Below are 23,000 nucleotides of genomic sequence, written 5' to 3' on the forward strand. Positions count from 1 at the left end.
TGGTCTGAGAACCAGCAGCAGCACCAAGAGAGGGAGCCACGAGTCCGGGCTCCGGTGCCCTGCCCGGGGAAAAGCCTCGCGCCCGCTGCCAGCTGCCTGGCCGGGACCTCGTGTCCCAGCACGATGCTCCCCGCAGCCCTCACCACGGCCACAGCCCGGCCACGGGGAAACTGAGGCACGAGGGGTGAGGAAGAGCCACCGTCTGCCCGGCACACACCGCTCCCCCTGCTCTGGCTCCAGTGGCCCCCGGACCCCCAGCACAGAGCAAGAAGTTGGGCTCAGCCCGGCCTCGGCTGCCCCGAACGCGTGGCACTGCCCCAGCTGCCCAGCACCGTCCCCTCCCCAGCACTGAGCCTTGCACCCCCAAATCCAGGCACCCCAAAAGTGTCCAGGTTCTGTCCCCCCCCCCCCACTAAAAACCCAGCTGGGGCCGGTGCCAAGCGGGCAGCGAGAGGACGGGGACCGGCGGGGGGCACAGGGGGCCGGAGGAGGGCGCGGGCAGGGCGCGGGCAGCCACACGAGACAGGAACCGGCGAGGCCAGGACCGACACACAGCGGACAGACAGACAGACAGACAGGGAGCTGCCGTACTTACAATCATCTGCCATTGAGGGGCGAGCGGAGCAATTGGAGAGAACAACCGTGGCGTGAGTGTTGGCCCCCTCCTCCGTGTCCCCCACCCCAGGTGCCAGCCCCCGGCCGCCCCCTCCCCGGGGCGAGGGTCCGGGGGCGTCCCCCACCAGCCGTGCCGCGGTGTCGATACCCTGCTGTCAGCACCATGGCCCCGTCCCAACCCGCCCCGTCCTTCCCTGCAGCAGCGGGGGGGCTTTTTCAAGGGGACCCGGTTCTGACACGCAGCCCTGAGCCCCCTGGGTGGGCAGAGCCCTGTATAGGGACCAGCCTCACACCCCCGAGGGCTGCCTCCCCTTGCAAAAAATCACCCCGGGGGGGCTTTCAGCCACCTGCACGTCCCTGCCACCTCCCCTCGGCACAGGGCACGCTGCCACTGTGGCGTGGTGGAGCCATGCGTGGCTTGGAGGGACAGGGACCGAGAGCCGGTGGCACCGACACAGCGCAAGAAGCCCCAGAGCCCTGCAGAGCTGACAGCCGCTGGTGGCTCCAGGGCAGAGCCAGACCCCAGCCCTGTGACAGTGACAAAAGCCACCGAGAATTACAGGCTCAGCTCCAAGCCCTTGGTGGCACCCAAGGGGGGACTTTCCCTGTCCCTGCCCAAGAGCCTGGGGGTGCCTCACTGCGTGGGGGAGGACAGGCGCACTGCACGGTGACACGGAGCCTTGAAGCCTGCAGGAAACCTCCCCCCACAGAGGGACATTCCTGGGCTTCTCTGCCCCAGCCCCGTGTCCCCCCCGGACCTGCACACCCCCAGCCCTTTGGCAAGGCTCCCCCCGCACCCCCAAATCTCCACAGTCCCCTCCTGACACATGGCACGGGGCGCTGCCCCAGCGTGGCGGGGAGGAGAGGACGGGTCCCCCCTCCTGGTGCCACGATGGCACCAGGTGACAGTCTGTTGGTGAGCAGGCGCTGGCTTCACTGGGCACTCAGGTCAAGGGTGACCTTTCCCTCCTCCATCCTGTCCCCAGCCACGAGCTGGGGACATGTCTGGGGGTGCCACCGAAGCCTGCACCCCTCAAGAAGCCAGCGAGGGGCCCTGGCACCGACGTCCCGCGTGGCCGCAGCTCCAGGGTCCCTGTCCCTGGTCCCCGTCCCTGTCACTCACCGTCTGGTCGGTGAGCGGGGGCAGGACGATGGTCTTCTCCATCGTGTTCATCACCAGCTTCCAGAGCTCCTTCAGCACCCGCTTCAGCACCGTCTTCTCGCAGATCTTGGCGAAGAGCGTCAGGCTGCAGAGAGGGGACGGAGCTGAAGGTTCCGGCACGGCCACCGCAGCCCTGCTGGTCCCCCCTGCTCCTGGGGTGGTTTGGGGACATCGCGGGGGGGTCCCTGCGCACCCGTCCCCACTCACTTGCTGTCCAGGAGGTCCATGATGGGCTGCAGGACGTTGTCGGCATCCTGCGCGACGCTGCTGCAGGTGCTGGCGGGGACGTTGCCGGTGCCCTTCACCTGGCCCAGGATGTCACCCATCTGCTTGACGCACTCCTCGATGTGCGGCTGGAAGCTGGGGACCGCAGCGCCCAGGAGGCTCAGCGTCCCCCCCGGTGACACCACAGGGCCAGGCCCCCAGCCCGGCCACGACCACGGCTCCCGGACCCCAGCCCCTGGCCCACCGCCCGTGCCCCTCACCTGGTGGCGAAGACTCGGCTCAGCTCATCCAGGACATTGTTGAGTTTCACCTGCAGCTCCTTGAGGATGTCGCTGGCTTCGGTGTCCAGCTGGAGGGGGAACAGGTTGGAGAAGGCAGCAGGGCCCCCGGGGGGCTGCCTCCACATCCCAAACCCTGCCCGTCCGTGTCTGGTGTGGTGAGAGCAGGGTAGGACGGGGGGGGGTGACCCGTGCAGAAGCGAGGAGCTGGGACTGCTCCAGCGCTGTGGAGCCAGGGAAAAAGAACAGATCCGGCCCCTCCCTGTGGTGTCCCCCCCACCCCCAAAGACCCCTGATACGCACCTCCTTCCCCCCCATGGCTTCAAACATCTTCTCGAGCTGGACGCGGAGCTGCTGGATGTTGTTCATCAGGATGCAGGGCTGGAGGGGCAGGATGGGGGGGTCAGCACCAGCACACGTGGCTGCAACAGCCCCCCATGAGCTCCCCGCCCTGCATGGGGGGCATCAGAGCCCCACGGCACCGAGCCCTACAGTATTTTGGCGTCCACCATTGGGCACCAAGACCGTGGGCAGGCTGGTCACAGGGACCAGCTCTTGAGCTAGGTGACAGCCAGGGCCACCGCGCGGGGACAGCGGCGAGCAGCAGGAGATACGTCACCACTTTCTCCTTCTCCTTGGAGCAGTAGGAGGCGAAATCCTTGGAGATGATCTCGGCGTACTGCAGCAGCACGTTGCTGATGGTCTGCAGCCGGACAAGAGACGGGGACCGGCCCGGTGAGCAGCAAACAGAAGGAGGAAGGAGGAGAGAAGAAGACCATGAGTCCCACAGCACCAAAGCAACCTCCCAGGCTGGGATCCACAGCGGGACCCCCGGCCCCGTGGATGTGCCGGGAGCGTGGGCGCAGCCAGACTGAGCGCACCCGGTCTCTGCGGGCAGCTCCGTGCCGGTGCAGGAGGGAAGGCACCGGCTGCCGAGCCTGCCTGCAGCTCCCTCCCACTCTGCAGCGAGCCGGTGGCATTTAATTAATTGAGATTAATTAACTAATCAACGCATTCATTAGATAATGGCCCACGCTAGCAAAGCGGGGGGACACACGGGGTCTGGTGGTGGCACATCCCCTTGAGCAGCGCGCACTTTGTGCTCCGCGGCTGGGTGGGAGGTGGCAGAGAGGGCACTGGGTTGGCGCAGGGGGGCTGGGGTCCCGAGGGTGCTGGGACCCCCCATGAGCTGCCCACCTTGGCAAACCTCCGCATGTAGTGCCCGACGATCTGCGGGTCAGGGCACTCGAGCTTCTTGATGATCTCGAAGCTCTGGTTGAGCTGGGAGAAGACATCCACCACAGAGCAGGAGAAGAGCGCGTGCTCCGACGTCTGCTGGAACTGGGGGGCGAGAGGAAGGGTGAGCGGGTGGAGGGGACGAGGGATTTCGTCCCCAGTGGGGACACGCCGGGCATTGCCCCGCTGCAGCAGCCTGGGATGCTCCCGTGCCCATCGGCCGCCCCAGCCTTACCCCGTCCTTCTTGTCCCTCTCCAGCGCTCCGTGCAGGAAATCCCGCGACACCTCCTCGTTCTCATCCAGCCACTGGATAACGAAGGGCTCAAACCAGCTGGAGGAGACACACATCCCCGGTGAGACCAGGCAGCGTGGAGCCGTGAGCCCCCTGCCCGGCCCCCCACCCCCCAGAGCTGCACTCACGCGGGGTACTCGGGCACACGGCTCTTGAAGGAGGGCAGCTCGGTGACGTACTCGTTGTACAGCCACTTCACCTTGAAGTGCAGGTTCATGTAGTCCGCGCTCTTGCACAGGCGGTGCTTGTCGTGCTCTGCACGGGGAAGGTGAGAGCGCGGGGCGGTCGCTTCCAGCCCCAAACCCTGGCGGGGGAATTTGGGCAGCTCCAGGGATGCCAGGGGGATGGGGAGAAGATGGGAGTGCCTCTTGGGAGGGATTTAAGCTAGGCGTGGTTTTGATGAGGGGTGAAATGGGTTTGCCTATTTCTCCAGGGGAATATTTGAGGTGGCTCCTGCCCAGCTCCTCCGCCCAGCACGGGGGCACTCACCCTCCATCGCGTACTTCATGTCCTGCGCAAAGAGGTTCCACATCACCTCGGCGCTGATCTTCCCCACGTTCAGCTCCTGGGGGAACCTGGGGCAGGGGGGCAGCGTGGGCACAAGGTGCTCAGAGCGTGAGAAGGGGCTCCCGTGACTGCAGACCCAGCCCCCGGCCTCCTCCCCGCTGCCTCAGTTTCTCCAGCTGTGCAAGGGATGCTGCGCCCCATGTCCAGAGGACAAACCCAGCTTTGCTGGCACGTTGTGAGCATCCCCCCGAGCGTCCCTTTCTTGGCGATAAATTAATTGGCGACTCACTGGTTCAGGCAGGGCGTGTAGGAGTTCTTGTCCTCTTCGATAATGGACACGATCAGGGTGATGAGCTTGGACCAGAAATCCAGGTTTTTGATGCTGGGCCCCTGCTCCTCTGGGGGCACCTCGCCCTTCTTGGTCTGGAGCGATGGGGACACAGCAGAGGCTCCGGTCACCCGTCTGCCCCACGGGGCTCATGGGGAGCATCATGGGGGGAGAAGGGAAGGATGAGTGCAGGGGGTTGATGGAGAAGGGCAGGGGATGGATGGAGGGGAGCACCGGGGTCCCTGCAGCGCCCGGTGGCCCAGGCCCACGCACCGGATCTGTCTGGTACTCGCGGCTGTAGAGCTCGTGGCAGTTGTTGAAGATGTACTCGTAGGTGGAGTTGAGGCAGGCTTTCACGCAGTCCTTCACCACCTGGCTGGCTCGGGGAGGGCTCTGCAGCTCCTGGACCTGCGTGGGGAGGCAGCGGGGCTGTGGGCAGAGCCGGCAGCCGGGGAGCCCGGGCTCCAAAGCTGCAACTCCCGAGGGGGCAAATACCTTCATCCGGAAAAAGGTGATGCTGGTCAGCAAATCCACCGTGGACTTGAGGTCCTGCAGCCGCTCGGGACTGCTGGCAGGGAAGTTATTCTGGGGGAGAAAAAAGAAGAGTTGGTGGCAAAAGAAGAGCTGCTGGCAGGACTCCGTCTGGGGGGAGGTGAAAGCAGACCTTATTAAACATGAAAATGTCTAAAACTGAGGCTCGGCGGTGCCTTACCCGGTACATGGAGAGGTCGATGCGCAGCGAGTTGTGCAGCTGGTCGAGGAGTTTGACGAAACGCTCTTTCTGCGGAGAAAGCCCCGGGGCCGGGTGAACGGGGGGAGGAAGCGGGGGCCGCCCCCCTCCCCGCTGCGCCTGCCTCTGCGCCCCAGCCCGCTCGGCCCTGTCCTGCCGCCCTGCCTCCCCTCCTGCCTCCATCCCTGCCTTCCTTCCCTCCTGCCACCACCACCACGCTGTGCCTGGGCGCTGGGGTGCCCACGGAGCAGCCCGTGCTCTCCGGTGACTGGGACTCGGTGGCAGCACTCGGTGGCTCCGGGGCACGCGTGGCCCCTGCAGAGTGGGGACCCCTCGGTGCAGGACCGAGAGGCAGGAGAATGCATCCCCTCAGCTCCTGCAGTGCTGGAGGGGGATGGGGGGACCCCTGCCCTGCCCACTCGGGTGCCTCCAAGCCTGGGCTTGAGGCAGGAGCATGGAGGGGGCTGCAGCATCGCACCTCCAGGTGCGCAGCGCCGGGAACGAAGCCTTCGGAGAGCTCAGGAAAAAAGGGCATGGGGAGAGCAGCTGTGCTGGAGCTGCGTTTTCCCAGCTTTGGGTCTGAGCTGCTTCAGGACAAAGCAAGGCTGCTAGAGACAGAGTGTTGTTGGACAAAGCAGGAGGTGGGTGCTCTGAGGGCTCCTTGCTTCCTTGCCCAGGCTGCTCGGAGGGGAAACGCCGTGGGCTGACGGTCTTTGGGGATGAGAGGCTTTAACTCAGCTCCCAGCCACTGCACATGGGGTGAAGGGATGTGAACCTCACATCGGGTTGCAAATCAGGCACATGAGATGGAAGCAAAGCAACTGGGAGGCACTTTGCTGTGCCCCTGTGCTGGGGTTGGGTGGGGAGGGGTTGGACACCCCCACGTCGGCCGTGATGGAGCCGGGGCTATCCCAGGACCTGGCATCCCCCTGCCTCCAAGTGGGGCCGGGGACGAGTCCCACGTCCACCTGGCCACGGCTCGGCCGAGCCTGCAGCCTGCGCTGGCGCCCGCAAACCTTCGGAGTGCCAGAGACAGCAACGGCCCCCGGCACCAAGCGGCTGCAGCGCGCTTAAAACCGGACACGCTGGCACTCGGGGATAAAGCGACACGGCCGGGCACTTTAGGACCCAGCCTTAGGCTCTCTAAAAAAAGAGAAAGAAACAAGTTTTTAAAACCCTCCACGTCAGAGAAAAGGTTTGTCGTGTGGTCTCCTCCTTCCGCACGGCCCTGCGGCACGGCTCGCTCGGCTCTCGCTATCCCGTCCCTCGCTACCCAGCGCTTCGCCCTAACCGGGGCTGGGCTCCGACCCCGCAGCGCCCGCGTGCACCCAGGGGAGACGCGGGGGCAGCCGGGGTGAGAGCGCAGCCCCCTCCTCACCCGCGTCCCCACGGGCGCACCCAGTCCCGGCGCAAACTCAGCCCTGATCAGCGAGGCACCCATGGGTGCTGGCACAGCCGGGTGAGTTTGCAGCGGTCAGGGCTCGCACCCGACGCGTGCAGGGCTGTGCAAAGCTCCCGGCCAGCTTTGGCACCGAGGGTGCACGGCGTGTTGCCATCCCAGCCGGTCCTGACTTCAAGACAGCTTTCACCATAATAATTTTGGGAGCGAATTTAGACCTTCTCCTAGGAAGGTTGTGGCTCATTTCCTTCCCCAAAAATGGGAGAGGGATGAATCTGGGAGCAAGCGGGGGCCAATATCCCACTGCCCAGCTGCCGTTGGGTGGGGAGCTGCCTTGCACGGCCCTTTTCGCCCCCTTTTTGCCCCCCAACCCCCATCCCCAGAGAAAAGAGAAGAAGAAGGAAGGAGTGTTTACGCACCATCGGACTTACCCCGAAATTGGAAGCGGCAAAGCGGTCGGAGGCCGAGACGTTGGTGGAGGCGGTGGTGTGGGCGTAGTAGGCGTTGATGTTGGCGAGCAGGGTGCTCATCACTGCCGGCACCCCCGGGCACATGTACTTGGAGGAGAGGCAGGCAAAATGCCTGGCGGGGAGAGGAGCGAGGTGAGGGCGCTGGGTGCCGCGGGGCTCGGGGTGCTCATGGAGAAGGAGGTGGCAAGCAGATGCAAGCAGGGTGGGTGTGCGTCCCCATGGTGAGGGTGGGAGCACAAACAGCAGCATGTGGGGAGGACAAGGGCCAGGAGTGACGCCGGGGGCAAGGAACTCACGTCATGGCCTGGTAGATGGACTCCACCCCATAGCGCATGGCAAACTCATCCACGATCTCCTGCGCCGTCTCGTCAAAGTACACCTTCCAGGCGTCATCCCCCTTGGCATCGGGGATCTTCACCACGCCATTGTTTTGCAAATCCGTCACGAAGTGGAAAAGGTTCTGGGGGCACACACACGAGTCCCATCAGGTCCCTGGGCCCGGCAGTGGCACGGCGGGGACCGGCGCGCTGCGGTGCGGAGATGTGGTCCGTGCGTGGCTCACCTCGTGCAGGCACGTGTACTGCACGTGGTAGGGAGCCACCTTCTCCTCGCCCTTGATCTCCACGCTGATGTGCAGCCGGATGGCTCCCGACACGGCCGACTTGTCCGTCCGCTTGTCTGGAGGGCACAGAGAGTGGGGTGAGGAGTGAGCCCCCTGGAGCCACTCTGTTCACCCCCATCCTGTAACGGCTCCACCGCGGAGGGTCCAAAGTACAAAGCAACCGAGGCATCACAGAGAGGGATTCAAATGGATCCTCAGGTACTACAGGGACGGGGCCCCTCTCCGTGCCTCAGTTTCCCTGAGCGACCCCACACAAACACTTGATCCCGATATCTCATGATGTTTTTAACAGCAGACCCCACACCAACAAGCCGAAAGCCCCCTTTGCAGCAGGGTGGGTGGCACACGGACGGCTGCTTACCCAGGTTGTACCAGACATCCATCTCCCCGCTCAGCGTCCGCACCTCGATGATCGTCTGGCCCAGGAAGTCGTCGGACTCCCTCTTGAAGCGCTGCTTGACGCGGGACTTGATGTCGTCATCTTCGTCCCAGACGCGGACCTTGATGCGGTCAGAGGAGTTATGGCACTCGCTGGGGGAGAGAGGGGCGAGGTGAGCAGGGAAACCCGGCTTTTGGTTCCCCAAACCAGGGTTAGGGACAGCCCTGGCACCCAGCAGCACCCCCCGTCCTCAGCTGGGGCAGGTCCCTGCCACCCACCACCCAAACGGCCAGGGAGGGGCTGAAAGGGCCAGGGGCCAACTTACAAATGGAAATTCTCCTCCCAGACCGGGTTGAGATTGCCGTAGATAGTTTTAGTCCTTTTTTTTGTCTTTCCAACTTGGACGGTAACGTATGGGTCACTGGAGCCCGTCTTATCCTTTGCTTGCAGGCCCTGGGCACAAACGACTGCAGCACGGCACGGCACGGCACGGCACGGCACATACACCCATCCACGCCAGGCACACGTGTGGCATAGCGGAGAGAACAGAGAGCAAAGTCAGTGCTGTGGCCACACCAAGGTCCCCATGATGAGCACCCGGTGTCACCCCAGTGTTATCCCACAGAGCCCCAGGGACCAAAGCCACTCTGCAGGACACGCAGGGCTGGCGCACAAAGCGTGCTTGTGCATGGGGACAGCCACATCTGCAGGGACAAGAGGTGTGTGGAGGGACAGCGTGGCTCAGGGAGCACGTCTCCACTCTCGCCTCAAATGCTGTGGCTCTTAGAGGGATCAGGCAGGGGGGGCAGGAGCTGTGCCCGCAGGGTGACCCCTTGGAGGGCCACAGGGTCCCCGCAGCATGGGACGCCAGGTGCAGCCGGTGCCCACCAGTGATGCTGATCTTGGCCGACCACTTGGAGGTGCCGTCCAGGACGCTCTGCTTCACCGCCTTCATCTGCTGCGTGTGCGTGGTCTTGGTGACCCCAAACACCTCCTGGATCAGCTCGAAGATCTCCGGCTTGTTGCGCTCCCGGATCTTCATGCGGTCTTTGAGCACCATGATGATGTTCTGGGTTCGGTCCTCTGCTCCGTGCTTGGAGCTCTTCTCCGCTGCCCCTGGGAGAGGACAGCAACAGGTGGGATTGGGGGGGGGACAGCCAGTGCCTGGGAAAGAGCCAAGACCTCCCCAAGCTCCCCATGATGAACAAATTCAAACCTGGAGGGGTTTACACCCTGCCCGGAGCAGCTCTGCCCTGCTCACCACCTCCCCACGCATGCAGCAGACCAGCTCCCAAATCGCTGCTCGCTCGCTCCGTGCCACCCCAAGGCGAGAAGGGCCGAGGCCACAGGCGGTGGCTCCTTACTCTGCAGGCAGTCGGCGTTGAGCAGGTCCTGGCACTTCTCGTGGCACTTCACGCCGCACTCGGCGCAGCGCATGCCCTGCCGGGCGATGCCCCAGAGCAGCCCCTCGCACTCGTAGCAGTAGGTGGGGGTGGTGGCCGTCCACACCTCGAAGTTGTGGGGCGTCGTGCAGGAGATGGGGTACACTAAGGCTTGCAGGGTCTTCTTGTAAACATGGTTTTTCTGGGCAAGGAAGGGAGAGAGAGGGGGGAGAAGCTCATGCAGAGCCCCCAACCATGGGTGTCGGGACACCCGCAGCATCACCGCTGGATGGGGACGAGCTCAGCACCATGTGGAGCAGGCACAGGACAAATGTCACTGTCCCCAAACGTGGCTGCACTGTCACTGCCGGAGGATGGCAGGGTGGACCCCGCGTCCCCGTCACTGTCATCGCCCCGTGCCCCATCCCGCCCGGCACCTACCAGCTCCTCGTTGTTTAAGGTGCTTGAGGCCAGCGCGGACGTGATTCCGGCTTTCCTGGACTGGACCAAGGACTGTGGGAAAGAAACAGAGACCCCAGATCCAGCACGGCCCCTCACCGTGGGTCCGAGACCCCCAGGACTGGGGTGGGGGCACTCACCATTGCCTGCGGGCAGCCAGGGCCAGCGAGGAGGGAATTAAAGGCCGTTATTAGGAGCCATTTCACAGCAGAAGGAGTGTCCCCGCTTTGTCCCCTGCCAAATCCCACCAGGACAAGGCAGCAGCCCCCACCTCCTCCCTCCCACAGTGCCCACCCCACTGCCATCCGCAACCCAGCATCCCAAAACCCCGACACCGACACAGCACAGCAGAAGCATCAGCAGGTGCCCTGAGCAGGCTGGGGACAAGGGCAGCGAGGGGGAGCAGCGGGGTGGGACGGGGCAGGGGGCTGGGGACGGGATGGGGACACCCTGGAGGTGGAGGAAGGAGGTGAAGGTCACCTAATTCTGGGCACAATGGGTGTCTGGTTTCCAAAATCACCGTCTTTTGTCACCAGAGGTGACAGCAGAGGAACCCTGTGCAATGCAGGGACTGGATGGGACCTTGGTGCCCAGCGAGGGGATGGCACAGCCCATCAGGATGCTGGGGAGGAGAGCACGGGGTCCAAAATCCAGCACTCCTGCAGCACACAGGTCTGTCTGCCTGGCACCAGCACCGCCCGAGCCCTGGGGACCGCAGGTGGCTGGGACAGGAGGGGACTGGGGACAAGTCCGTGCTCTTGTGGCACCGGCAAAACTCAGGAAACCAGACGCCTCGGGCTGATGCTTGGTGTCGGGGCCCTGCAGCTCCGTTAAAGAGAAGCACCCTTGGGTGGGGAGAGCCCGGCCACGCCGTCCTCACAGCCCCCACCCGCGGTCCTGGGCCAGGAGACCCCAAATCAGCCTGGGACCCCCCTCCACCACCACCACCACCATCAGGAGCAGAGGCTGCTCGGTGGGGCCGGCTGGCAGCACCCAAGGGTGCTCTCCCTTTAACCCCTCGGCCCGCGCTCACCAGATCGCTGACTAGAGGGAGAGATTTGCGTCCGGGCTTAATGTCGGGCATGCTGTTAATGCAGCGCAGAAACCTTACCGCCGCCCCCCTGCAGCCGGGGGCGGCCAAGCCAGGCCGGAGGAGAGAGAACAGAGAACACAAAGCAAGTTAGAGGTGGCCGGGGAGCGGGGCGCGGGCGGCGCGGTCCAGCGGGAGCGAAGCCGGCGGCTGTGGGGTGCAAGGCGTTACGGGAGGAACCTCACCAAATCGCTAACTAAGGGGATGGGTTTTCGCTTGCGAATGTCCGGCATGCTGTCTATAATGATCAGCCCGCCGCCAGGCCTGCAAGAGAGAGGAAAGTCAGCGGGGAAGGGGGAAACTGAGGCAGGAGGGGACCCCCGCCACGCTCCTGGGGCCAGGCTGGAAGGCGCGGGGATGGGGGGGGCTGCTGGAAAGCTGCGGCTTGCCCCACGGTGAGCCGGTTTGCTGCGGTGGTGCGGGGGGAAATGGAGTGAAAAACAGCCTTTGGGGGCTTTTCGGTGCGGAGCGGGGCTGCCTGTGAGGGTGAGATGGGGGCTCGGGGTGCCCCGTGGCATCGCTCAGGTCCTGGACAGCAGGAGGGATGCGGGAGCTGCCGCCCGGCTCCATGCCCCCCTGTCCCACTCACCTCCTTGCTGTCCCCTTGGTGGTGCCTCTTTGGGGACACAGCGGCAGCCGGGGATGTCTCCAAAAGCACCAAACGACCATCTTCCAGCCCAAAACCCTGGCCCCCAGTTCATGGGGCCAACCTCCCCACGGCTCTCCCCAGCCCCACAAAGCGCTCATCCCGTCCTACAGTCGGCAGGAGGGGCCAGCCCCGCGCCCCCCGGGTACTCACCCGCCTTTGAACCACAGCGATTTAGCTTCTCCATCGCCTTCCCCGCGGGCCTGCAAAACACAGGGGGGGCTGTGAGCACCCAGCACCTGGTCCTAAAAGGATGGGGCTCTACAATAGCTTCGAGAGGCTGAGCAGGGTGAGAGGAGGCCAAACGGCCCCGAAAGCTCGGTGGTGGAGTTGGGTGGGGGCGGCTGCACCGTGCAGAACCACAGCTTTTGGGGAGTGGGAGCAGCACTCGAGGGCACAGCAGAGCTGGAGCTGAGGGAGATGGCAGGGAAGGGGGTGTGTGCAGGGACCCCCGGGGAATATTTTTTTGGGGGGGTGAAAAAAAAAAGGAGGAAAGAGCCAATTCTTCCTCCCTCGCGGGGCAATCCCTGCACACACGCACGCACACGGGGAAGGCACGCACGGAGCGGGGCTGGTTCCTTTCGGACATGCTTACCTGCAGGCGGGCTACAGCCCTCCCCTGCGGGCAGGGGAGACGCGGGCGCAAGGGCCATGGTGGTGGAGAACTGAAAAGAGAAGCGGCAGGGAGGGGGACGGAAGCCCCGTGGGGTGAATCCAGAGCCAAAACAAAAAGAAAAGATGGAGGATGGAGTCTAAAAACAGAACAAAAAAGTGTCAGCGCAACGCAGGGGACGGGGCGGAGGGGCTGGCACCGGCATGCAGCACACACGGGGAAGGTCCTCAGCGCTCCCTGCCCCTCGTGGGGCCACCGACGGGCTGGGGACAGCCGGGTCCCCGCTGCCCTCGAGGTGCGGGTCGCCACGGGGCGGGCAGCGGAGGTGCCAGGCAGGGCTCGCCGTGCCGTACCGTGCCACGGGGGCGCTCACCTCCTGCAGCTGCAGGCAGACCTTGTTGAAGGCTCTCAGCCAGTTGGCCTTGGCTCGCGCTTTGGGGTCCTGCACCTCCGCCTCCGCCGGCTCCCTGCAAGGACACACAGCCCGCTCACCGCCCGCACGGCACCGGGACGCGGGCACGGATGAGGTTTAAGGGTCCCAATGGGTCCTGAGCAAACGTGGCCATGGCAAATGTCACTTTCCTACCAGGGAGGGCTCTGCAGTGGTGGCAGGCCCCAAGGAAAGTGCTCAAGGCAGAGTGAGGAGAAGCCAGAGTCCCCTCACCCTTAGGGGACCCTGCCCTGGGCACCCAAGGGAGCTGGAGGGCTTCCCACCACACCAGGGCTAGGAGCAGGTGGATGCGCCCAGGGATGAATTTCCAGCCTGGACGTGCTGATGGGGTTGTTTTCCTCCTCTCTTTGTAAAATCCAGAAAAGGAGGAAAGGAAAAGAAATGCTCCCAACCTCCCAGGCTGCCCGGTGTGAAGTGGCAGCGGGGCTGGTGCCTGGATGAGGCCACGGGGAGCTGGGGACACCCTGAGGGACCTCACCCGTGCTTTGGGTGGTCCCCAGTGTGGGGCCACCCAGTGGCTGCCCACAGAACGGGCCCTGCAGGCAGACCTGAACCGACGGCACCTTTGCCAGGGCTCTCGCCAGCCCTTGTGCCTAAAAAAGACTTTTTTTTTTCATGCAAAAAAATCATTGTGTCTTCCTTTAAATCAGAGCTTCCCCAGGTCCAGTCTATAATTTAAACCAAATAAAAGACCAGAAAGCTTCCCCTCTGCGCGGAGCTGTTGTGCTCACCGAACCATGGCACAATGGGTGCATTCAGAAACTGAAGGCAGCGACCGGCACCTGAATTATCCACGCGCCGTGCCAGGGACCCAGCCACCCCCACCCCCTCTGTGCAGCACGGGGGACCACGGCCGAGCTTTCACCAAATTCCCTCCTCTGGCCGTGTTGGTGCCCAGCTGTTGGCTGGGGTAATCTCCAGGCAGGGGATACAGGGGTGACAGCAGAGCCACCACGGCCGGTTTGGAGGGTCCAGAGCATCCCCATGGTGCCATCCCAGTGCCACCCCAGGACAAAATCGCCCTCCTACCTCTCAGCTGGTTTGGGGGGCTCAGGCTCGGGCTCTGCCTCTGGCAGGGGGGCTTCGTCCCCTCCCCGCTGGGCCTCCGGGGTCTCTTGTGGGACAGAGGTGTCCTTGTCCTCCTTCTTCTCCTCTTTCCTCTCCTCCTTCCTCTCCTGCTGCTGTGGCTTCGCCTGCGGGACCAGCTGGGGCTGTGGGACCTGCTGCTGCTGCTGCTGCTGCTGCGCCTTCTGTGTCGGGGGGTAGGCGTCGTGCTCGGGGGCTTCGTAGGTGCCCGGCTCCTGCAGCTCTTCCTCCTCTTCCTCCTCCTCTTTGGGGTAGCCTTCCTCATTCTCGCTGTAGTCCTCGTTGAACTCCTCCTCCTCCTCCTCCAGGTAGAGGTCGTCGTCCTCATCCTCCTCCCAGCGCGGCGAGTCCTTGCGGTAGCTGACGGAGCTGTGGCAGGAGTGGTAGGAGTCGCCGTCCCGCTCGTCCAGCTCCGAGTCCCGCAGGCTCTCGTTCTCGAAGTCCTCGCTCAGCTGGGAGCTGCCCTGGCTCAGCTCGGCCGACGAGGCGTAGCGGCTGCTCCCCGTGGGGCTGCGGGGCGAGGGGGACAAGGACGGGGTTCCCGTGGGTCCGTGCCACGACACCGCCCGCCCCGCACCCCCTCGCCCCCCAAGGACCCCGCGGCAGCAGGGCTGGATGGGGTTGGCGTGGCGGGGGCTCCCCCGGGACGTGCCCCTGGGTGGGCACCGGGCTCCTCGTCCTGGTGGTCGAAGGCACGAACCCAAGGCTGGGACCGGACCCCCAGGCTGGTGGGGGGTGCTGGGGGGGCCGGACCTTCGTGGCTGTCCCCTGGGCTCACCCCTGCCAAGGGTGGGGGCACAGCGTGGCAGGGTGGCACCCACAGCCAGCTCTGGCCTCCTGCCCCCCCCTCCTGCAAAATCTGCCCCCCGACCCCATCCCTGCTCTCCTGCACCCCTCACGGATGCCCCCTCCCCACAGACACCCCCTGGGGTCCCCTCTCTGCTCTTGTTGTGGGGCCAGGCCCTTTCCACCGCCCCCTTCCCGCTGCACCCTCCTCTCGCTGCTGCCGGCACCCATGGGTGCAGCAGGGCGGGGGGACTCCTCGCACCCCAGGTGCTGCTGGGGACGGGGTGGCCCGGTGGCCGCGGAGCTGCGGGGACTCACAGAAGCACACATGCAGACAGGACAGGGACAGGGACATGCCTAGGAAGAGGCCGACACCACGTCTCCAGCCGGGGCTCGGGGTGGGCGAGGGGGACACGGGAAGGGGTCGGGCAGCGCCCTGGGGAAGGCAGGGAGCCAGCAGGAGGATGGGGACACGCTGCGGGGAGCGGGGCGCCGGGGACACCCAGGGGTGCTGGGGACACCCAGGGGCGCAGGCATCATCCGGCAACAGAGGGGTTCCTCGGGGAAGGGGGCTTGGGGCACAGGGGTGCAGGAGACACGGCTCATGCCTGGAAACCCGGCCTGACCCTGGCCCGAGGGGGACCCCTGGGTGAGTCTCGGGTCCCAAATCACTGCGGGGGGGTTTTGCCTGGCGAGCTGTAGCAGCCTGGGAGGCGGTCGGGGACGCAGGCGGCCTTCGTGTCCCCGCGGCACCGGCTCCCGCGCCGCGATGGGGACCTGATCGCTGCGCCCCGACACGGGCACATCCCCACCACCGGCTCCGGCACAGCAGCAAGAGGGGCGAAAATACCCCCCCCCTCCTCCTCCCCCCCACCTCGGAGCATCCCAAGGCTGCTCCCGTGCTGGGGGGACCCCACGGCGGGGCGCGAAGCCGCCCTTGCCGGGACTGGTGTTGGCCTCACCGCGGCTGCAAGGAGCGACCACAGCACTCTGCGACGGCACACGGCACGCGACGAGGACGCGACCCACCTATCCGATAGGTCTAGGGACCGCCTGCTCTCAAGGGAAGGCTGGCGGCTGGTCCGCCTGCTCGACGCGGAAGCGGACTCAGCGTCGTTTGCGGCAGAGTCTACGCTACCGTAGCGTCTGCCGGGGAGGAGAGGAAGACGATGGTGAGCGAGGTCCCGGCGCCGCGCCGCCGCCGCCACCCGCCGTGCCCCAGCATCCCCCCGCCGCTGCGGGGACGTGGGCTGGGGGGGCTCCGTCCTGGGGACGGGGCTGGCACCTTGTGCTGGCGGGGAGCTGTGACCGTGTGGCTCGTCCCCCACCTGCCCTATGGCCACGTCTGCGTCCCCGGCTCGCTCATGGTTTGGGGACGCCGCTGGGGACAGGGCGAGTTGACCCAAGCGAGCTGGAGAACTCCGCGGTCCCCAGCGAGGAGAGGCTCGGGGCCGGCACCGTCCCCCTCCTCTTCCTCGCCTCTCCATCGTCCCTCCGTCACCCTTAATGTCCCCGGTGCCACCCCGCTGGCCTCGGCCACCCGCGGGAGGGTGGGAAGAGCAGGCTGAGGTGGGCGCCGGCCGCCGGGGCGCTACCTGATGGGCCGCTGGTCCGAGTAGTCCAGCTCGTAGCTCTGCATGGAGTCGGTGTAGGAGTCGCGGGAGCTCTGCTGCTGGTGCCGCATCGGGTACTGGTGGACCGAGGCGTTGGGCTGCGAGGTGGTGTAGTAGGGCGGGGGGATGCTGTTGCTGGTCTCGCTGCGGTAGTCGCTGTCCCGGTCGTCCACCGTGCTGTCGGGGTCGTCGTCTGCAAGGGGGTGCCGTGAGTGGGATGGGGGGGGGGCACCCCGAAACCGCACGTCCCCACGGCCATGGGAGGGTGCAGGGAGCAGGATGTGGGGAAGGGGCTGGGGGGCTGCGTGGGACCCCTCACAGAGGGGATTTGGGGGCGAGGGGAGGGTGTGTGTCCCGTTCCAGGGACATCAGAGGGGGAATAGGATACATGGAAAAGGGGAGAGGAGGACGGGGTGCGGGGACCCCCCTGTGCCCCCAGGATGCTCTGCCACGGAGGCAAAGCCTGAGCTGCTCGTTGGCCCCCGGGCAGCCTGAGGGGACAGAGCCTTGTGTCCCCACCAGCCCCTGGGGACAACCCTGCCTGGGACAGGGCACTCGGTGTCCCCGTCCTCGCCCAGCACAGAGCCACAGCGCAAAGCCACCAGCGGGACCCCAGCCCAGGCTGTGGCAGGGTGAAGGGGACGCCTTGGGGACCGTGGGGCTGGAAGGCGAGGAGGGGATGGGATACTCACTCTGCTGCTCTCCCCAGCCAAAATAATTCCAGTTGCCTACAAAGAAAAGGGGCAGAGGAAATAAGGATGGTGGCGGCCCTGGGGTGGCACCGAGCTGGGCTGGGGACAGTGCCAGGGCTGGGCACGGCCCCGGAGCGACTGCAAAGGGGGAAACTGAGGCATGGGTTGGGACAAACCAAGCTGTCCCTCCCCTGGGGCCCCCTGCTCCTGGCCCCACTCAGCAGCCCCCACACCAGCCCCCAGGCTCCCCTTGCCACCCCCATGTCCCCCCTGCCCCTGTCCCCCACAGCTCAGCCCCACAGGGGGGTCCCACGCAAGGGCGACAAAACACCAGCAGAGAGGGGAGGGACGGAAAATGGGGACAGGGACAGGGACAGGGACAGGGACAGGGTGCAGGGTGCGGGGTGAGGTTGAGCCCCCCTTGGGCTGGGGTCCAGCAGCCCCGAGCCCACCGCATGGGGGGGGCAGGATAAAGGGGGGGCACCCGGGGCAGCACTTACAGCACTGGGAGCCGTGGACGGGCAGCGGCTTCTCCTGCTCCTCCTGGAAGGCGTACTGGGGGGGACAGCGGGCGGTGAGGGCTGCCCGTGGCCCCCCCCAGCCCTGCCCACCCCCAGCCCCCCCCCCACTCACATCGTCCTGGTCCCGCATGGCGTTGAGCTGCTCCAGCTTCTTGGCCCAGTACCTCGCCTCCTCCTCGGGGATATCTGCAGGGGGAAAAACCCCAAAAAAAGCTCAGATCCCCCCAGAAAGCGGGCGGGGGGCTGCAGGATCGGATCCCCTGAACCCCCCCTTCCCCCCGGAGGAGGGTGCAGCCCCCAGGGGGGGCACCCACCCAGCGGCAGCTCGAAGCGGGTGTCCAGGAGGATGCGGTGGAAGGTGGGGTCCTTGGTGCCCGAGATCTCGTTGTCGGTCATGATGACCTGCGAGTCCAGCGTCAGCCACTCCCCGGGGCCCTCCTGTTTTTTTTTTTTGGGGGGGGGGGAAATCAGGGCTCAGCGGGGGCACCGGGGACACCCCCGCGCCCCTCGGTGACCCAGGCGCCCAGCCCTGGTGCGGGGACACCACGAGGGGCCAGCACCCAAGGGGGCTCCTGGTGCCCCCAAATCACGGGGTGCAGGGACGGGGGAGCCACCCATGGGTGGGGGGGGGGGGCTCCGTGTCATTTGGGGTGCGGGGCGGGGGGGGCCCTACCTCGTTGGACTGCCGGATGGTGCGGAGGGGGATCCACACCGTGCCCACCATGGTGTCCCAGATGAGCCCCTTGTTCCACACCTCCACCGTCAGGCCCAGGTCCAGCCGGTTGATTTCACTGGGGGGGTGGGGGGGGAAAAAAAAAAGGGGTCACCCCCACCCCAGTCCCACCCCCCAGCCCCCTCCCCAGCCCCCCAGGACTCAGCCGGGGCTGGGGGCAGGGGGAGCAGCGGCGGGGAGGGACCGGGGGGGTCCTTATGGGGGCCGCAGGGAGCGGCGGGGAGCGGAGGGGAGGGGAGGGGAGTTGGGGGGGGGTCCCGGCTGGGGGTGCCCCCCCCGGACACTCACAACATGAAGTCCTGCTCCCAGGCGGGCAGGTTGCCCCGCACCGCGATGGTCGTGCTCTTGACATTTTGCACCTTCAGCGTCACGTAGGTGTTGAACTTCTCTGCGGGAGCGAGCGGGGGGGGGGTGAGGGGACCCCCAGTGTGTGCCCCCCCCCCCACCCCCCCACCCCAAACACCCCCCCCCCCCGCTGCTGGGGTGGCCTGGCCGTGACCCCCCCCCCCCCCCCCCAATTCCATCCAGGGCACCCCCAGCCCTGTCCCCCCAGCGATGTCCCCAGGGGTAAGGCTGAGCCTGGGGTCCCCTTGTGTCCCCCCCCCCCATCCGAGCCCCCCCCCCCCGTGACAGGCGGGGGGCGCTCACCTTGGGGCCCGTCGAACTTGGCCTTTTTGACTGCAGGGACAGAGACAGAGGGAGGGGGCTCAGCCAGGGTGGGGGCTGAGGACCCCCCCCGAGGCTGCCAAGGGGGTGGGGGGGTCCCCAGGCCTGTCCCCCCCCCCCCCCACTGCAGCCAAACCCCGAGACAGGGGGGAGGCGGTGGGACCCCTCCCCAGCAAAGCCCCCCCACCCCAAAAAGAAAACCCACAGAAGGTGTGGGACAAGCGATGGCAACCCAAAATGAAGCAGCCTTCATTGTCTGGGGGGGGGGGTCACAAATTTGGGGGGGGGGGTCCCAAATTGGGGGGGGGGTCCCCCTTTTGAATCTGGGTCCGTTTTGGGGAAATAACGCCCCACGTGAGCAGGGTCAGCGCCCCCCCAGCCCCCCCCAAAGCCCACCCTGCAGGCAGCCGCCGACCCCCCCAGCCAGGAGATGGGGAGGGGGGGTTTATGGAGGGGAGGGGGGGAGCTGGGGGGGTCCCCAGCGGTGTCCCGGGGGTGGCAGGAGGGGACGTGGAGGGGGGGTGCAGGATGACACAGCACCCGCAGAACGGGGGAATGACGCGGGTGGCAGCGGGCGGGGGGGGGCGGTGGGGGGGTGGCGGTGGCGGGGGGGGGGTGGCGGAGGGGGGGGGGGAACAACGTGACCGAGGAGGGATGAAAATAGCCCTGGCGCTATCCGAGGCGATTGCATTTCGGGGCCGTGCCACCGCGGGGGCCACGTGCACGGGGAGGGGGGGACAGGGGGACACGGGGGGGGGGCACATGGGGTGGGTGGCCCCTGCCCGGCCCTGGGGGGGGGAAATCAGGCGGGGGGGGGCCGGCACGTGCACCATGGGGACGTGGGTGCCGAGGGGGGGGGCGCGGTGTGGCCTCGGGGGGGGCTGGGGGGGGACACCCCGGTACCGGGGGGCATCCAGGCCCCGTGCGCCCTCCGCCAGCCGCTGCCCCCGAAACGGGAGAAAACCCCAAAAATAGCCCGGGAATATTTGGGGAAAGCTCCCAAAATACCCGAGGTGACGGAACGAACCCCCGGGGGGAACGCGCGGCCCCCCCCGGCTGTCATCTGCCACCATCTGCGGCCCCCCCCCGAGCCCCCCACAGCAGGACCCCAGGGCATGGGGGGGGCTGTCAGTCTGTCTGTCTGTCTGTCCATCTGTCCGTCCCGCTGGCTGTCCGTCCATCCATCCGCCCCCCCCCGGCCGTCTGTCCAGCTCCCATTCAGCTGTCCGTCCGTCCGTCCATCCACCCGTCCGTCCGTCCCTCTGTCCACCCCCCCACCTGTCTGTCTGTCCGGCCGTCTGTCCAGCCACCCATTCAGCTGTCTGTCTGTCCATCCACCCCCCCGTCCGTCCGTCTGTCTGTCCCCTGTCCATCCACCCCTGCACTCGTCTGTCCATCCGTCTGTCCGTCCAGCCACCCCCCCATCCCCTGCCCATCTGTCCGTCCACCCCCCATCCCTCTGTCCCCCCGTCCCTCTGCCCCCCCCATCCTGCCCCCCGTCCGTCTGTCCGTCCGTCACCCCCCACTCCCAGGGGCCTCTTTTGGTGCCCCCCCCCTTGTCACAGCTCCTTTGGGTGCCGTGGGTGGCCGCAGCCCCTCTGGAAGGGGGGGATGGGGACATTTGGGGAGGGGGGGGGGGGGCGCAGAGGTGGCACCTCCGCCCCCGTGGCCCCAGAAATAGGGTGACAGGAGGAGCGCTGCCGGGGGGGGCCGTGTGTCACCGTCCTCCCCCGGGTGCCACCCCCTGGGACAGCCCCTCCAGCACGGCCCCCCCCTGGGAACCCCAAATCTGGGGGGTCCCCCAAATCTGGGGGGGGCAATAGGGGCTGCCCTATAACCGGGGGGGGGCACATGGGGATGTGCCCAGACTCTGCCCCCCCAGGAGCTGCTCCCTGGGTGCTGCGGGGGCTGGGACACACGGGGGGGGGCCCCCAATTTCCTCCTGAACACTGGAGGGGGAATCCCAGTCCCCCTGCGCCCCCCCATTGCTCCTCCCAGTTATTCCCAGTATGGCGTGACCGGCACCCCCAGTAGCCCCCCCCCCCAGCACCCAGCCGCCCTCCTGCTGCCCTGAACCCCCCCGGGAGAACCCGGCCCCCCCCGCGGTGGGGTGGGGGCATGGAGGGGTGTTAGGGGCTGGGGGGGGAACTGGGGGGGAATGGGGGTGTCATTGGGGTGGGGGGGTGTATTTGGGGTGGGGGCTGTTTGGGGGGGGTTGGGGAAAGATGGGGGGGTTGGGAACGGATGGGGGGGGTGGGAATGTGGGTTTGGGGGTGGGGGGGGGATGGGGCTGGGGGGGCATGGGGGGGCATTGGAGCTGGTGGTGTAATGGGGTGGGGGCTATTTGGGGTTCGGGGGGTGCTTGGGGAAAGATGGGGGGGTCGGGGGTGGATGGGGGGGGCAGGGATGGATGGGGCGCATCTGGGGGAGCGGGGGGAAATGGGGGGGTGTTGGGGGGTGGGGGGGGAGGCTTTAGGGTGGGGGTGCTCGGGGGCGTGGGGTCCGCGGGGGGGTGCTCGGGGAGAGATGGGGGGATGCGGGGGGGGGTGGGGGGGTGGATGGGGGGTGGATGGGGGGGGTGCAGGACGGGAACGGGGGGGAGCTGCTTTTTTTTGGGGGGGGGACACCCCTGCGATGTGGGGGCTGGGGGGGGGCCTCGTTTAACCCCCCCCACCCCCCAAACCCCCCCACCTCCCCCAGCACCACCACATCCCCCGGGTTGTCCCCCCCCCTCTTCCCCCCCCCCCCCCCCCACTCCATTCACAAACCCGCCGCGATTTTATTTTTATGAATGGAGCCGCCCCCCCCACCCCCCCCCACCCCCCCCCCAAAAAAAAAAAAAAAAAAAAAAAAAAAAAAAAAAACGAGCTGAGAGCCGGGGCCTCCCCCTGTGCCCCCTCCCACCCCCGTGGTGGTGTGGGGGGGGTCTCGGTGCCCTCCCCCCCCCCCCGGCCCCCCCCGCACCTCGGACGCAGAGCAGAGACATGGTCCCGGCGCTAGCGGGCGGCCATCTTGTTCAGCACCTCGGACAGCGCCGCTGACGTCAGCAGCGCCCCCCCCCCCCCCCCCCGCCGCCCCCGCCCCGGGGCTTCAAGGAGAGGGGGGGGGTCTGGGGGGGGGGGGTTAAAAAAATTTTTTTTTTTTTTTTTTTTTTTTTTTGATGGGAAGGTGGAAGGGCGGCTGCTTGTGTAGCGCTGCTGGAGGGGGGGGATTTGGGGAGGGGGGGGGATTTGGGGAAGGGGGGGGGACTTGGGGAGAGGGGGAGAGATTTGGGGAAAGGGATTTGGGGATGGGGGGGTTTGGGGAAGGGGGGGGATTTGGGGAGAGGGGGGGATTTGGGGATGGGGGGGGTTTGGGGATGGGGGGGTTTGGCCGTGTGGTAGCGTTTGTAGGGCAGCCGGGGGGGGGTTTTGTTCTGCCCCTATGGTAGCGGGGGGATCCTGCCGGTATAACGGGGGGGGGCTGTCCATATCACAGCGGAGTGTGGGGGGGTCCTGCCCCTATGGTATTGGGGGGGGGTGCTGTTCTGCCCCTATGGAATCGGGGGGGGGGTCTATCCTGCCCCTATGGCACTGGGGGGGTCTGTTCTGCCCCTATGGAAATGGAGGGGGGGTCTATTCTGCCCCTATAGCAGTGGGGGGGGGGCTGTTCTGCCCCTATAGCCCCGGGGGGGTCTGTTCTGCCCTTTTAACACAAGGAGGTCCTGCCCATATAGCACCGGGGGGGGGGAGCTGCTCTGTCCATATAACACCGGGGTGGGGTGGGGGGTCCTGCCCCTATGGCACTGGGACGGGGGGGTCTATTCTGTCCCAATGGAATCGGGGGGGTCTATTCTGCCCCTATGACCCTGGGGGGGGGTCTATGCTGCCCTTATGGCATCGCTGGGATCCATTCTCCCCTATGACCCTGGGGGGTGGGAATTTTTCTGCCCATTTAACACAAGGCAGATCCTGCCCCCCCCCCCCCCATATAGCACCGGGGGGGAGGGCGAGGTGGGGGGGCTCTTTTCTGCCCCTAT

General features: G+C 66.4%; 1 protein-coding gene across 1 annotated transcript in view; it reads right to left on the bottom strand.

The window, feature by feature from the left end:
* UNC13A (unc-13 homolog A) overlaps positions 1-21,968 on the bottom strand; it is a gene marked incomplete at its 5' end in the record, with an annotated part of 28,983 nt that extends 7,015 nt beyond the window's left edge. Inside the window, 35 exons of the mRNA XM_082779902.1 lie at positions 1,739-1,862; positions 1,985-2,137; positions 2,263-2,351; positions 2,584-2,661; positions 2,900-2,983; positions 3,478-3,621; positions 3,752-3,848; positions 3,938-4,064; positions 4,299-4,384; positions 4,606-4,727; positions 4,918-5,052; positions 5,140-5,229; positions 5,357-5,425; positions 7,205-7,355; positions 7,540-7,703; positions 7,806-7,921; positions 8,227-8,396; positions 8,570-8,711; positions 9,133-9,360; positions 9,609-9,828; positions 10,068-10,139; positions 11,361-11,439; positions 11,975-12,024; positions 12,808-12,901; positions 14,065-14,481; positions 15,787-15,903; positions 16,353-16,563; positions 17,063-17,098; positions 17,563-17,617; positions 17,696-17,769; positions 17,898-18,021; positions 18,257-18,374; positions 18,605-18,704; positions 18,965-18,994; positions 21,947-21,968. Of these exons, the coding sequence (XP_082636028.1) occupies positions 1,739-1,862; positions 1,985-2,137; positions 2,263-2,351; positions 2,584-2,661; positions 2,900-2,983; positions 3,478-3,621; positions 3,752-3,848; positions 3,938-4,064; positions 4,299-4,384; positions 4,606-4,727; positions 4,918-5,052; positions 5,140-5,229; positions 5,357-5,425; positions 7,205-7,355; positions 7,540-7,703; positions 7,806-7,921; positions 8,227-8,396; positions 8,570-8,711; positions 9,133-9,360; positions 9,609-9,828; positions 10,068-10,139; positions 11,361-11,439; positions 11,975-12,024; positions 12,808-12,901; positions 14,065-14,481; positions 15,787-15,903; positions 16,353-16,563; positions 17,063-17,098; positions 17,563-17,617; positions 17,696-17,769; positions 17,898-18,021; positions 18,257-18,374; positions 18,605-18,704; positions 18,965-18,994; positions 21,947-21,968 (4,188 nt within the window). The remainder of the gene's footprint in view (positions 1-1,738; positions 1,863-1,984; positions 2,138-2,262; positions 2,352-2,583; positions 2,662-2,899; positions 2,984-3,477; positions 3,622-3,751; positions 3,849-3,937; positions 4,065-4,298; positions 4,385-4,605; positions 4,728-4,917; positions 5,053-5,139; positions 5,230-5,356; positions 5,426-7,204; positions 7,356-7,539; positions 7,704-7,805; positions 7,922-8,226; positions 8,397-8,569; positions 8,712-9,132; positions 9,361-9,608; positions 9,829-10,067; positions 10,140-11,360; positions 11,440-11,974; positions 12,025-12,807; positions 12,902-14,064; positions 14,482-15,786; positions 15,904-16,352; positions 16,564-17,062; positions 17,099-17,562; positions 17,618-17,695; positions 17,770-17,897; positions 18,022-18,256; positions 18,375-18,604; positions 18,705-18,964; positions 18,995-21,946) is intronic.
* Between the last annotated feature and the right edge of the window lie 1,032 nt (positions 21,969-23,000).

This window comes from Aythya marila (genome assembly GCF_965140915.1).
Source record: "Aythya marila genome assembly, chromosome: 27".
In the NCBI taxonomy this organism is placed as follows: Eukaryota; Metazoa; Chordata; class Aves; order Anseriformes; family Anatidae; genus Aythya; species Aythya marila.